Source organism: Sylvia atricapilla, chromosome 18 (assembly GCF_009819655.1).
Source record: "Sylvia atricapilla isolate bSylAtr1 chromosome 18, bSylAtr1.pri, whole genome shotgun sequence".
Lineage (NCBI taxonomy): Eukaryota > Metazoa > Chordata > Aves > Passeriformes > Sylviidae > Sylvia > Sylvia atricapilla.
Genome location: NC_089157.1, coordinates 4,312,708 through 4,327,666, shown reverse-complemented (window position 1 = coordinate 4,327,666; position 14,959 = coordinate 4,312,708). Strand labels below are relative to the sequence as shown.

General features: G+C 40.4%; 1 protein-coding gene across 1 annotated transcript in view; it reads right to left on the bottom strand.

Annotated features, from left to right (window-relative positions):
* The window catches only part of FOXK2 (forkhead box K2), a 45,324-nt gene that overhangs the window by 8,705 nt on the left and 21,660 nt on the right, over positions 1 to 14,959 (bottom strand). The window contains exons 2-4 of the mRNA XM_066332103.1: positions 5,470 to 5,664; positions 2,624 to 2,771; positions 2,024 to 2,170 (exon numbers count right to left, since the gene is read on the bottom strand). Coding sequence (XP_066188200.1) covers positions 2,024 to 2,170; positions 2,624 to 2,771; positions 5,470 to 5,664 — 490 coding nt within the window. The remainder of the gene's footprint in view (positions 1 to 2,023; positions 2,171 to 2,623; positions 2,772 to 5,469; positions 5,665 to 14,959) is intronic.

Below are 14,959 nucleotides of genomic sequence, written 5' to 3'. Positions count from 1 at the left end.
CTATCTGTGCTTGGCTTTGCACACAGAATTTCTTTTTATTTTATTTTTTCATTTTTTAACATAGATAACCCCCAAAATCTCTCTCAATATTATCACTGAACAAGAAGAGACTGTTGCTAACGATTCACCCTGAAACATTTGAGGGGGAACAGAGGCAAGTGGGAAAAAGCTTTGTGTTAACAAAAGCTCTCAAATATTTGCAAGCAAATGTAAAACTTGCTCAAATATCTGAGTTCATGACCCTGATGATTAAGTCTGGAAAACTAAAAGCAGTGATAACCACATATGATTTCTTGAATACAAATTGATGAAACCAGAGATGGTTTTTTCCCTGCCAAAAACGGAAACATAACTAGCAAGATGCCAAGAACGTATTTATAAATTGTATTTATTTCTCCATATGCCAGAATAAAGGAATAGATCCAAAAGTACCTGCTAAAGTAAGCTCACAGAAAGGAGTCTTCAAATGCTCATCAAAATGAGACCATTGTATGCTAAAGGATATATATACCTGTTTCTTCAGGTAGGGGACTGGGACACTGTACATGTGTTTGTACTCTATGTTTTCAATAATATGTGCATACATAGCCTCCAATATGATTTGAAACATCTATCTTAAGTCACTTGAGCTGCAATCCAAGTCCCAATATGTAGAAGCTGGCAGAGCAGCGGCTGAACAGCATCAGATTTTCAGCTTTTCCAATTGTTTCTATGAATAGCTCTTGATTAATGACACCAGAACACACTGTCTGCTCTGCCTATCACCTTGGCTTTAGGAAGCATTACTCCCCCAAATGCACACCCTGTTCTATGGCAGAGCTCTTCACCTCAGCATAACTCTGTGTGTGTTGGGTTCGTGATGCTCACAAAGCAACATCATCTACACAGATACTCAAGGTACTGCAAAATAGGAAGCGAAACACACATCAACGTTTTATAAACAGAGTCTTGTTGCTAAAACAACATGACTGCAGCCAGGATACTGCACTGTTATGTGGGAAAGGGAAACAAAAGAGACTTCCCAGCCACAACAGCCAAGTCCTTGACTAACCAAACCCTCAGCAAACAGCCAGGAACAGCTCCATTCCCCACTAACCTTGGGAGAGTGATCCAGATTTCATTTAGGCTGTATGACAAATAAGTACGTGATTAATATTTAAAAATCCCTTTCTCTACAGGGAAGGCTTGTATTCTTCAATCTTTCACTTGTGCAGCCAACATTAACACTTCCTCACTTTCCCCCTCACTCAATCTCTCTAAATTTTACCTCCCTGACAATAGCTGCAGAGATAGCCCACGATGGGCCATGTGCTCCAGGTGTTCCAGGCCCTGCAAACTGTGACACCCAAAACAGCACCAAAGGCACAGAGCCTTCACCTGTGTCTGGGAGGCTCTGCCAGACTGATTTGTACTCAGTTAGTCATCCTGGCAAAAGCTGAGGCTGGTCTTGTGAAAATTAAAAGAAAGCAGAAATTAATTCTACAGAGTTGACAGGTTTGGTCCAACTCGGTACAGGAATGGGCAAGTTCACAAATCAAACAGTGCATGAAGCAGGGTGAGATAATGACAGATAACACACTTGTTCCTTCAGCTGCTGCATGGGCAAAATCACTGTTTTCAAACAGAACTGAACCTGGAGAACTTAATAACTCCATTTTATCTCAAGATAGCAACACGGATGTTTACACAACTGTAAGTTACAGAACACAACACCATTCCTAGATAGCATACAGGATTCAAATCCAGTGCCAAGTGCACTTTGCTTTCCCCAAAGTCTGTCAGCATCCCTACTGGAGGTTTAGAGAACACCATTCCATCAATAAAGTACTATTTCAAATGCAGACTAATGTAAATTGGCCACTTCATTGGAAAACTTAGAATCAGAAGAAAGACACACTGATTTGACAAATTCTATTTCTGAAGGGTTATGAGGCTTACCAACTGCCTGCTCATGACCATTTACAGCTGCCAGTATTGCTCACATGTAAAAAGAAAAAATAAAAATTTCAGAAATGAAAATTACCTGCCAGCCCTTGTCTGCTGTCCTGTAGTAGGGATAATTTTTAGTTATGTGCGTATAAATTCCATTTAGTGTAAGCTGCTTATCCGGGGCCATTGTAATTGCTTGGACTATTAACTGTGCATAGGAGTAGGGTGGCTTAGAGTCATCCTGGAGAAAAACAAGAAAAGTCTGCATCAACAAACTTTGAAGAGATACACACTGCTTACTAGATCAAAAGTCATAAAACATCATTAACTTGACTTAATGCAATTTTGGACGATCAAAATCTTGAGGCAGAAAAGAAATTAAGAAAGCTTTGTTCTTCTGATGAGCAATTTTAGGATTAAATAAATTTTGCAGATATGTATAACAGCAAAGAATTTTCAATAGCCTCCAATCAGATCTATTACTGAGACTGCACACAGACCCTCCCTCAAAGGGGACAGGGGTAAAACAATCAATCAATCAATTTCACATCTGATCACAAAAGCCTACACATTATTTTTAAAGCCAGGCACGTTAAATTACCACTCAGTGCATATACCTCAGCAAACAAAAACATCCCAAGTCTTCCATTCAGTTCAGGTGTAATTTCTGGGATTGGTTTCAAGCTGTGTTTACCTTTGGGCTGTCTCCCCCCGAAGCTTCCTTGTCGTTTTCTGACTGTGAATTGTCAGCCATCAAATGTAGGTCAGATGCTATTCCACGACTCATTTTGTACCCTGAAGAGCCTGCGCCGCGGGGGCTCGATGGGCAGGAATTTGCAGCACTGTAGAGCATAAAAAGAAGATCCTACTATTTTGTTATACAGTATATCACCACATTATGTCTCATCAAAAAGCTCTTGCTGCAGCAAAGCCACGAGCAGAGCTGTGAGGCTGCAGCTAAAGGGCTGTCAGGGCTTCCATTCCAAACCACCTTCCACGCCTTGCTAAGCCAGCCGTGGAATCAGCCACTGCAGGAGGAAACCTTGCTCAGGCTTTCCTCCTCCAGACAACAAAGATCAGCTGATTGATTATATATTTGTGTAAAGATTTGTTTAATGTATTTCTGTAATGTAGTTGTTAAGATTTGCCACCTTAAGCCCCCCCTTAACTGCATCAGCAACCACAAATTTTCAGACACTCGTTGGAAACAAGACACACATCTTGCATGGAATTTCTGCCATATGCTTGTGTTCAGTCTGCCCCCAAAAAAATCATCTCTCCTGTCTAGTGTTTCTGCACATTTGAGAAAATACAGCAAGCAGCGAGGTAAAAAAAGGTTTGTTTCTCATTGAAATCGAAAGCAGTATTATTTTAAGTGTTGACAGGTGTGTGCACATACTTACACATAGGTATGTGTATAAAAATCATTAACTTATCTATTAATGGGATGCATCAGCACTGACTCAGCTGATTTAATGTAGTATTAGACCAACAGAGCAGATAACACCATTAGAAAGCAAGAGAAGGTGCCAAACACTAAAAGAGTATCTCCTAACACTTCACATTTTGCCATCCATCACAGAAAAACAGCTATAACTGTACATAATTCCACTGGAACATCTTTCTACCAGAGGTCCCCTGCCTTGCAGAGTCCACAGGAACTGCAGCTGCACGATGCCAATTCTCTTCTACAATTTCCTTTTAGCCACGAGGAAAGAGAAAGTCAGCAGGTGAGGTCCATCCCCTTCCCCAAAATAATTTTGGCAGCTCTCTTGCAAGGACAGACAATCTCTGCAATTCACACTGCAGCTGATTTCAAGGCAGCTCTCAGAAATTCCAAAAAACTAGAAATCTCAATAGCTGGACCTGCTGTGTCCCCAGAACCAGCCTTATCTCCAAAGACAATCTTTAATCTTTGAATTTATGGTTCAAAACACCAACCACAAATAAATCTAGACAATGTTATTTAGATCTATACACTAAAGCTTTAACAATTTTCATCTGTCAAGGTTGGTTTGTCTGCCTGGCCCCTCAAGTTTTTTGTTACCTCCCTTTTTATGTACAGAAGGAGGCAAACACTATAGATTGGGCAATAAATACTTACACTGAAAGGATCAAAGCTTCACTTCCCAAGACATCCACCCATGATTTGTTACTAGTGATACACTTACTATAAGAGAGAGATGGCATTTTTTAAGTGTTGTACAGAAGAATCCTTGCTTAGAGCCAAAACGTGTAGCTAATTTATTTTTTTTAGATATAGGTCACTCCTGCTCTGTGTTTTTACATATCAGCTGACAACATCCCTCTGCTCTCTTCAGCATATATTGACAAAGAGACACATATGGTATAATCAAAGCAAGTTTACAAGTCTTCTACAAAACAGGATGATTTGCAGAGAAACTGTCAGGCTTTGCTCTCAAAATAGACTCTAAACTGTCATCTTTTTTTTTTTTTTTCCCTGTATTAAACTACTCAACAGGTGCATGAAAGCCCTGAAGAGAATTACAAAATTCATAGTGAGGCAAAGACAGTGGTGATAGATGGGATATTATCTGAAATATTTGTGAGCTGCTCTGTCATTGGCAAGATGTGTTTTCCCTGAATCCTTGTAAGAAAGCAAACCTGTGACACAGACAAGTCTAGGTATCTTTTCTCTGTGCTTCCATCATTCAGGCAGGTGTCATTAAACACGCCCAGATAGAGACCAAGAGTTTGGCAAGCATGCAAAAAGTCAATTATCCTTCCATTCAAATCTCATTAACAAGTTGTACCTTTTTAAAAAGCAAGCACAAACAGCTCTTTGCTCAAGTGAAGATGCAGGAAGTGAGAGGGGACAAAAAAGCTTTCAGAACCATGTACATGACTGAAACAACTTTCAGTGCCTTGACATGGAAATTTTGCTCCTGATCTTTCCAAGACTTTGAAAAATTCCATATGAAGTAATTTTACCCATTTGTGAGGATGGGTTGCTTGTTTAATCGAGTTTGGGCCCAAGTAACAGGTGGGACAAAGGCTGCAATCACCAAAGAAGCAGCAGGACAAGGAAAATCCTGGATCACCATACCTGGGATCAGCCATCCCAACACTGAGCTCTGCACCTCAGCCTGTGCTTTAAGTAAATGGTCTGCTTACTTCCAGCAGTGACTAACAACAACATATCTTCTGGAGTAAGAGATCAGTCCATTTTCTACACCAATAGTAACCCAAACCACCACTTTTCCTGATGACGAACTTCAGGAGGACAGTGGCAAATCAGAAATTACACATTTTTAAATTATGTCATTTAAAACTGTCTCATTTGAAGAGCTGCAATAAGCACGCAAGAGCAAAAAGCAATTTAAATTGCTGGACTGCAAGAAAAATGCCAAGTTCCTGAGCAGACTGTTCATGCAACTATGTCAGCAGAAAGGTTCCTTGAGGCAGGTAAGGCTGAGCTTCAGCTGAATTTGGACCTCAAAAGCGAAATACTGAATGAGAACATCGTGCTGAGCCTGAGTGTGCGTGGCCCTGATCCCACCCTGATCAGGGTTTAAATACCTGATAGTTCCTGTGGGAGAAGGGAGAGGGCTGATCAGGTGAGCCATGTTGTCTGGAATGTTTATTGTTAAGGGAGAGATCTGGGGTTGCACAGGCTTCACTGGGGACTCCGGGGCCTCCTGTTTTTCTCTCTTTTCATTGGACAGAGCTGTGAATGTTATCTTGATGTTTGTGCTGGGAAACCTGAAAGTACAGCTGAAAAAGAAAAAACAAAACAAAACAAAACAAATATATGATCCACTTGTTTACAGAATGTAAGACTTTCTGAATAACTTGCATGTCATCACCTAAGCTCATTTAGAATTTATAAGGTACAATATTTATGTAATTACCCACAACCCTCTTCATTTTACAGAACATAAAGGGAGATCAATGTGACCAGAGAAAGATCCCCTGGTAAGCAACTGACATTTGTAAAGGAATACAAGCAAATGCAATTCTTTCTAACAAGGGCAGTTTGTGCATCGTCCCTAAATTTCTTGGGGTTCATCCTGATCTTGCAGTAGCCCCAAAGCAGAGCTATTTGAAAAACAAAACCTCATTATCTTATGATGCCAAGGAATGGCTCCAGCAAATGAACAAGTTGGTCCATGACAGCAGAATTAATCAGAAGCATAAACACTGGCCAATTTGAGGTCTAACCAGTTTCATAGACTGGTCCAAGAGATTTGGGTTCTTCTCTCTTAAAATACCTATTAAATTAAACATATATCTGTTCTAATTCTGCTCATTTACTGAGTACACTGCTGCTTTAGTACTACATTCAAATACCTTTTTTCAGAGCTGAATTTAAGACCCAATTTCAGTAAACTGCCTATTTTCATGTATTACCGTGGATTACATGCCTAAATTTAATGATGAACAATAAATTAACAATGTGCAACTGCTTAAAATTTTGAAAAGTAAAATACAATGGATGTACCTTAGGATAATCCCCTTTTTACATCCCTGTGCACAGCATTTAGAATTGAATCCAATTAAACAGGACACACTTGTTTCTACCTTCTCAGTAAATAAATCTGCTCGATCTTGAGCAAATAAGAAACTTCATTTTGTCTCAACAAAAGCATCCATAAAAATACAGCTCAAATAACTTTACTACCTCCTCATCCTTAAGTTGTTAGACCACACTGAGCACTAAACCCACGATGACATTTACACTCCTCCCACATGATGAAAAGGACTTTCCAACGACACCATACCCAGAAACAAATCACACAAAATGTTGGGCTTTGGGTTTGTTTTGCTTTTAAGTGCTTCTAGGCAGATCTAGTTTGATACAGAAAGGAAAGAAGCACATGCTGGAACAAGGAGTAAGAAATGAGCTATGAATGCAAAATAGAGACTGTAAATAAAAGTGATCATTTCTCTGGAAAAATATATTAAACATGAAAGTGATGTAAGAATTGGCAGGAACACTCAGCTGCAGAGTAGCCTTAGAAATGAACTCTCATGTGTTTTGGCTTTCATATCTTCAAATGAATCTAAGGATGTTTATAGAACAAAGGCAGCATTTGATTTTCACTATGTCCCTTGCCACGTGCACCACAGTGGTTCTTTTTCCCTACAATCCACACTCAAGGATCAGGAAAAAGAGAAAGAATTGACAGTGACCTTCCTTTTCTCTCTGTCTTACTTCTGAGTGCAGACCGTGTCCGCATTTAACAGACGACCTATTTCTGAAACATGCTCCATGTACTAAATTCGGAACAGAATCTATGCCAAAAAACTGCACATGCATTTCAGCAAGGAAGTCAAATGGACCCATTTCTGGGTTGGGTTTTTTTTAATATATTCAGTAACTACTCATTTCTTTGCTTTTTCCAGTAGAAAGCATTTCATGCTTCTATCGTTTTAGTGACAATGGAAAGGGGTCTTGGCTGTTTTGCTAATAAAAGTATTCCAAGCATTTCTTTTAAGCAGCAATAAAAACAACACTCAAGTTTATGCAAAGACAGCCAAAGATTAAGTAAAAACCCCTGTGAGAAAGTGAACAACATCTGTTTGACACAGATACATTTAAATTTTAGTCACCTTCCCTATGCATTTCATGAGGCTATTCCATACCTGCAATTTTACCTTAAATGCTTCTAGGACTGAATTTATTTCAACTCAAGAAAAATATGGAAAGAATTAGACGTGGCTTAAGGTGCTAATTCCCTGGTTAAAGTCCTTATTGCCTGGTAAAACCCACCCCAGTGCAGAGCAGTGAGGAAGTGGAATCCTCCTGTGCCACGGCAGGGTGAGGATGGGCAGCAGGCAGATGGGCAAGAGGTGGATCTCCACAATTCCACACACAAGGACCAAGAACATGGAGAGGCAGAAAAGGAATACTCAGCAGCTCCTTTGATATTCCACGGAGGCACACACATATTAAAAGATCTCCCTTCTCACCCTACTGCAACCCTGAATGTATCATCTCCCCGTGGGCATCTCGGGCAACAAGGCAACAGCAGACATGGGGCTCTCAGATGGTCATCAAGGTGGGAAAAAACACCCACAAAAAGCAGCCCCAAACACAGGAGCTTTAGATCAGCCAGGGGGATTCCAGAGGCTCTGTACATGTCAAACAAACGTGGAACTGGCAGACATGAAAACCCAGAGGTATCCCCAGTGCCCTTTACATTTCCCCTGCCAGCCTGAAAGGCCCCTGTAAGGAAGGAAGATACAATGTACTTACAAATCCCTGTCTGGTTAGAGCAATAAACACCTGAATATTATCAAAAGACCACATCTACCAATTGACACATATTTGCAAATAGTTTGTTGGTTTTTTTTAATAGAAGGCTATTTTTAATGCTGGAATTCAGCCAAAATGCAGAATAAAGAGTGTATACTAACCAAGAGAATTCCTGAATAAATTGCAGTTATGCAAATGTATTATATTTACATCCAAAATCAAAGTACAGAAGATGTTCTAATTTGATCAGAATCAAGTTGGTTTTGGCATATTCTTTAGTTATACAATGAATTAAACAAAAACCACAGAAACACCCAGAGGGAGAGACCTCATCAAACATTTAGTCCTCAACAAGCTGAATTGAGTTTTACTCACTGTTCAGAAGTTTATAATAGTTTCATAATACACTACCACAGAACGGCTGCTGGAGGAGAAACTCATCTAGACAATCCACTTCCAAAAAAAAAATCCCAAAGAAATGAAGCAGTTTTGTAAGCTGTTTTGTGCATTTATCACAAGTCCAGGTGAGCATCACAACAGAGCCACTGCATGACCCAGGGAACCCCAGAGGAGGTGTAACAACTAAAATGCAACTCATTACCTCAATTAAATTAAAAAGAGCTCATTGTGGGTTGACTACTGGAAAACAGACAACAAGCATCACTCAAGCATCATTTCAAACTATCCCATAGACAACTCTTCTCTATCTGCAGTTCCCAGGCAAACACAGAGATGCTGATCCAGGCAGGATCCTCGACAGAGTTTGGGAACTTTGCAGATGTCAGAGAAGTGTCTCAGGGTAAAAATGTGCAAAGGCTGCTTTTGTCACATCTGTATTTCCAGTATTTTCTCACTTCCCCTCAGCAGTTCTGTCCATAATGCAGGGAAAAGCTGATGATACACTTGTTCTGCCTGTGTGAAAATACCATCTGACTGGGAAGGAGGAATTTTGTCCCATCTTTATCTGGGAAACCAAAACACAGCAGAAGAATTCAATTTCTTCCCTGTACATAAACCCTGCTGTGACACCCCGTGCCTCAGTATCCTTTGAATTATTCCAGTTTAATTGCCTTCTAAGAACCAGGACCAAAATCAGACAGAAGCTGCCATGGCACTTTGATCAGCAGGTTCTTTTATCAGCACCTCCAGATTTTACATTCAAATAGATTATAAGGGTTCAGCAGTGATAACCCCTAAAGTCACGGCAGTTACAACTGCACAGCTCAATTCCTTCACACTGACTCTGATACTGAACCCCTGTTAACTTAAAGATCTCCTGAGATTTAAACAGTTCTGAAAGAATAACAAGATGCCTGGTTTTGAACTCTTGTTGATTTACTGAGAGCCAAGGACAGCTTCAACTTTTCACATTGAAAAGCCAAGACTCAAAAAAGAACCCAGTCAGCATCTGGGAGACTGCTTGTGTCGATTTTTGACTTCAAATACTTTCAAGGTGAACACGGGCACAGTCAACTCCCCACAAAGAGAAGCAGAGGTCATTATCAGCATCTGCACCACCAAACACAACTTCTCCACTTCCACTTCTGACAGTACAGCAGCCTGAGATGATACTATTTGTACTTCCTTCTGCTATTTTGATCAGTGTACTAACAAAAAAACCCATGGAAATCACCATACTTCTAGCTGTGGTCTCCTTGCCATGAAAGGGAGATTTGAAACTAATCCATTTTCTAATTCCTCTTACCTACCTACTTGTGATCTACTTCCCAAACTTTCCCCTTGCTCCAGGAAAAATGACTCACACAGGCAATTCATTTATTTATGCTTCTGGTAGAAGATGTGCACACTGACACTTCATCACCTACAGTGCACAATCCCGGGCTCCCTTTTGAAATGTATTTTAAAAGTCAAGCAAATATTGAGTTTTTACATCTTTTAGTCACAACTAGAGAGAAACTGAGTTTGGAAGGGACCTCTGAAAGTGTCCAGCCCAATCTCCTGCTCAAAGCAGGGTAACTTCCAAGTCAGACCAGGTTTGCTCAGGGCCTTGTCTCTCCAAATTTTGAAGCCTTCCAAACAAAGTTAGGCAGCTCATTTCCTCTGGTTACACTCTCAAGCAGTGAACAGTTTTCTCATTTGTACAGATACAAATTCCTCACTGCCGTTTCTACAGGTGCCTGTAGCCAAACTGTGAGTCTGTTGGCACAGCCTGGCCCCAGGCTTTCCACAACCACTCCTTAGGCAGGGGAAGGCTGCACTAAGATCCACCCTTGGGCTTCTCCAGGAAAAAAAAATTAAATTAAATCGAGGTCCTTTAGCCTTTCCCTCTGCCCTCCAGCAGAGTGTGCCCATTCAAGCAAGTGCCCACTGGAACGTGGTGCTTGGGAATTACAATTTGATTGACTTCCTACTAATGGGTAAATTTCAGTTTGAAAGCACAAGGACCCCAATTTCATCTTTTCTCCATTTGCTGCTTCATTTATTATTGATTCCATCACAATGGATTAATAGGATATTAATTAAAGATTAAACAATATGTGGTTGTGGGTTTTAACTGGTTTTTAAATAAACAAGACTTAAAAGATGAGTCTTAGACAAGTACAACTAGAAATACCATGGAAGTGAAAAAAGCTCAGCAAGTTGAAGTATGATGACATATTTCAGTGTCTGAATTTTCTACCAAAAGGTTTCTGACTGCTCAACACCAAGAGCAGGCATACTGAATTATTCAAATCCAGAATTTATTTTTAAGACTTTAGGCTGTGTTTAATTGAACTAGAAGTCAATACCAGGGTCCATTTTTGGAACAGAGTCGTCACCTTTAGAACTAAAAGAATCAAAAAACCAAAAGTTATTATGAAGACAAATGGAACTGAACTGCTGTTTTTATTTGAAAATATCTAAAAAGTACCCCAAAGTTTAAAGTCTGGGCTTCCAAGCTGATAACAAAGGTGATATATAAATCCATCCAAATGGCCATATACTGAGTAGCCACCTGAAAACTCCCAGCATTAAATGATTACTATAAAGGTTAATTAAGAAAATACCATACATTTTTTACAGTAGGCATTGTCTTGACTCTTTAAACAGATATAACTGTTCAGGTATTTGGCTTACAAAGTCTTTTCTAGGATTACATTTAAAAAGTGTTGTTGTAACACTTTGCCATCACTAGGAGTATAGGAAAAGTTATCATGGACCCACTGAAAAAGAGTGATCCAGTATCAAACTAGTCAGATGATAATCATTTTCTTATAATCTTAAACAAGAAAACTTTCTCAATGGGTAATTTGTTCATGTAGGTGCTTGTTCACTGACATGAGGTGTCACCTTGTGCTCCTCTCAGATATTTTGGCATTTGTAAACCTTTCTCCATTTTCAGCAATAGGAGTATTTGGTTTCCTCTGTTAACGGGGAACTGGTGATGAAAAACAATTATTTATATTGATGTAACACAAAGCCCAGCTCCTCTAGTAGATTTTTAGAAGGGACAGTTTTGATGCCCTCCTGCTTGCAGCTGACCACAGCCTGTGAGAAACCACCCCAGCCAGAACATCACTGTAGGCATCACTTCCTACAGGCCATGTCCACATCCACTGTGGTGGGATGGATTCCTCCTCCTCCTCCTCCTCCCTGCTTTGAAACCAAGTCCTGATGTGGCTAATTTACCATAAATTTACATTCATTTATGCTTGGCCACTACTAGTCAGGACACTTCTAGAGGTTACCCAAAAAGCAATTGCCCTTTAAAGAGTGGCAGCTTTTTCCTCTGGGGACTGAATCCCAACCTCACACGTGTTCCCCTTTAATTCCCTGTATCCTTTGCCATTGATTTCTGTGGCCCAAAGATCAATCTTTGCACAGCATGTCCTCCACACAGAGACCAGAAGAGCTCGAGGCACTCTCGACCTCTAATGCCATAAGGAACAAAACACTGGCAGATTTTTAAACCAGCAATCAGATTTTTTATTCCGAGCACTGGGCATTGTCTTCACAAGGACTTGGGTGTTTTTTTTCAGGTGTGTCTACACAGTGCCATCTAACAGGACGGAAAACACCCTAAAGAGCAAGATCACTGATCCATCTATCTCTATTCTCTGATCTCTTAAGATTCAAAAGCAAAGATCTATGCAGCATCAGATGAAATATTGCTATAGCCTCATGTTAATTCAAGTTGGCCAATAAAACACTTGTAGCAAATTGTAAGCACAGGCTGGAAATACAATCTAGCTGTAAATTACAGGCTCCCTCTTGGGAAACCTTGGTTACAGACTTCCCTGCTCATGTTTTAGCAAGTGCATAACAAGTATGTAAAGCTGTTGGTTGATATTCCTTACAGGAACGGTGCTGACCTGCCTCAGAAGGGTCTGGAACAAGCCTGCCTGCATCAAAAAATGATCCTATGACAGCAGAATATTGATGACGACAACAGGAACATTCCTGAAGCACCAGCAGCAAATACAAATGGAGTAATAAACACATGACCCCATGTGAAATGGTGCTCATCTCGTTCCCACTCACAGAGCTGACGTCATGAGAAACTGGGCATTTTTAACCCTGTCTTCACAGCAGTTTCTCGAAGGTTATTTAAGAGTTTAGACTGAAAAGAGTGTGCTGAAGTTGTTCCACTACAGCAAATTTTGCTGCAAACGTAAAGGATCCTATGAACAACTTGAAGCTGATCTCACTCCTCCCCTGCATTATTACGCTACAGAAAGGGGCGCTCACAGTGTATCACAGATTTTCAGAGGCTCTTGTTTCAGCAGCCAGGATCCCTTTTCTTTCCATACCAACCACACAACACTGGTACAGATCAGCAGCAAAAACATTTAGGTTATCTTACAATCACGGCAATGTGCTGTGGTTAATTAAAACTACCTATCTCAAAATCACAAATTTCCACTGCCTTCTCCTCTTTTCTTAAAGGGCAAAATATTTAAACCAGCAAGGGGAAAAAAAAATAAATGAACCCACCAGAAACCCAAACAAAACCTACAGAATTTCAATGCAGTAGCCTTGCACAGGCTGCAGGACTGAGAAAGCACTTGGCCTGCAGGCAGGAGTGTAGGCAGCAGTTACTGTAGAAACCGAGCTCTTCCCTGCTTTTCTCTGAGCAAAAGAAAGACACAAAAGAGCTGGAAAACAGCGATCGATGGGAAGCAGCTTATAAAGCTGCTTGTCACATCTGCTGCAGGAAAACCAGACACTAATTCATTAAAACTGCTCATGTAATGCCTCTGGAATTTGAGGCTCCCCAGCCTGTGAATACAAAAGAAACTCCGCCTATGGAAACACTGCATTTTCGGGTGTTTAGCATCTCTGTACACAAAAGCCGTATGCAGAGCCAGGTTGTGTGGTCTCAATCTCTACATTTCCTACTAAACTATAAAAACAATTTAACATTTGTCCAAAAGCTTGAGTGCCTCTACCTTTGCCAAATTGCAAACAGTCCCAACATACATCACTCTATAATAACACAACAGCTTCCTGCTTCAGAAACACAAACAAAACACTTGCAACAAGAAAACAGAAATCAATTATAATTTTTTCTTCCTTCCAGATAACTGCATTTAACCATAAATATGCAAGCTCCAACTTTCTCCGTGACTGTAAATGACATTCCAAAACTTTCCATGAAGCACAGGATTTACAACCACAGCTGAGTCAAAGCTGACAACCCAAACCCACTCCATCCTTTACCATCGAGTTGGTCGCTCACAAGTGCCTGGCACCTCAGCCTCAGTCACAGGGTACTCGTGGGGCTGCAAAAGTTCATATGGAAACACTGAGGGTCTAATAATATCAATCAGTGTTAAATAAAAACGATCAGCAAAGCAAACCGAACTGCTGGGAGCCGAGCAGACAGTTCCTGGCATCTCACATTCCTTACAATTACAGCAGTAGGAGGAGTACAGTGAACAAGTGCTGTCATGATGTGTTTTGACGCAAGCAAAATCACAAAAAAAGCACTTGTGACTCATACATTACTTTAGTAACAAAAGCCTTCATTTATTACCTCACCAGAGACCTGCATTCCATTGCAAAATTATGCCCAAACTTCCTAATGGTTACCAAGAGTGCAGCTACCCTCTGAGGCAGGGCTGCACAATGAGTATTCCCAATTCAAGGAAGCAAAAGTTTATTTTAGATGGGCTTTTCAAGGCAGAACTCTGCTTCCAAGAACAGCACAACCTTTTATTTGACACAGAAATCCATGACTAACTCAGGCCATTGAAGAGTGACAAAAACTGCTTCCTACCAACTCGAACTTTGAGTAGACAGCAGTGTTTAATTTCCCCCCTAAATCTGCCTGTCTGGTCAAAGAACAGGCTTTTTTCAGCCTCCTCTCCCAGAGCTATGGGCATTAATTAAATTTCACAGTTGCCTACCTAAAGACATCTGATGGTCAAGAGGTATTCCATATTTGCTTCACTGTGGTGATCCAGCTGGGCTGGGAATCTTAACAGAAATCAAGGTTTTGTATTCTATTCTGTGATTTTATTTTTTTTTTAATAAACCAAGCATGTTCTCCAGAACATTTGTCCGAACAACTTTTCAGTTTTCCTTCTATTTGCAAATTCCTAAAACTTTTCTCCTGAGTGTGCAGACCCTCTAGAAATGTTCTATGCACTGATTGCTCCACAACGTGACATAAATTTAAGTTCCTTTGTCACTTGTGTGGACGCTCAAGAACCAATCAAGACGCCAAAAAGTCTGAAAAGCCACAAAGTAAAGAAACTAGTCTACAACAAGCATGTTGTTATTGGAAAATATCCTTCAAGAAGCACTCCTCCTCCTCCTGAGCTGTTCTGAGACCTTGCCAAGTCCTCAAATCGTGGGCTGTGTAAG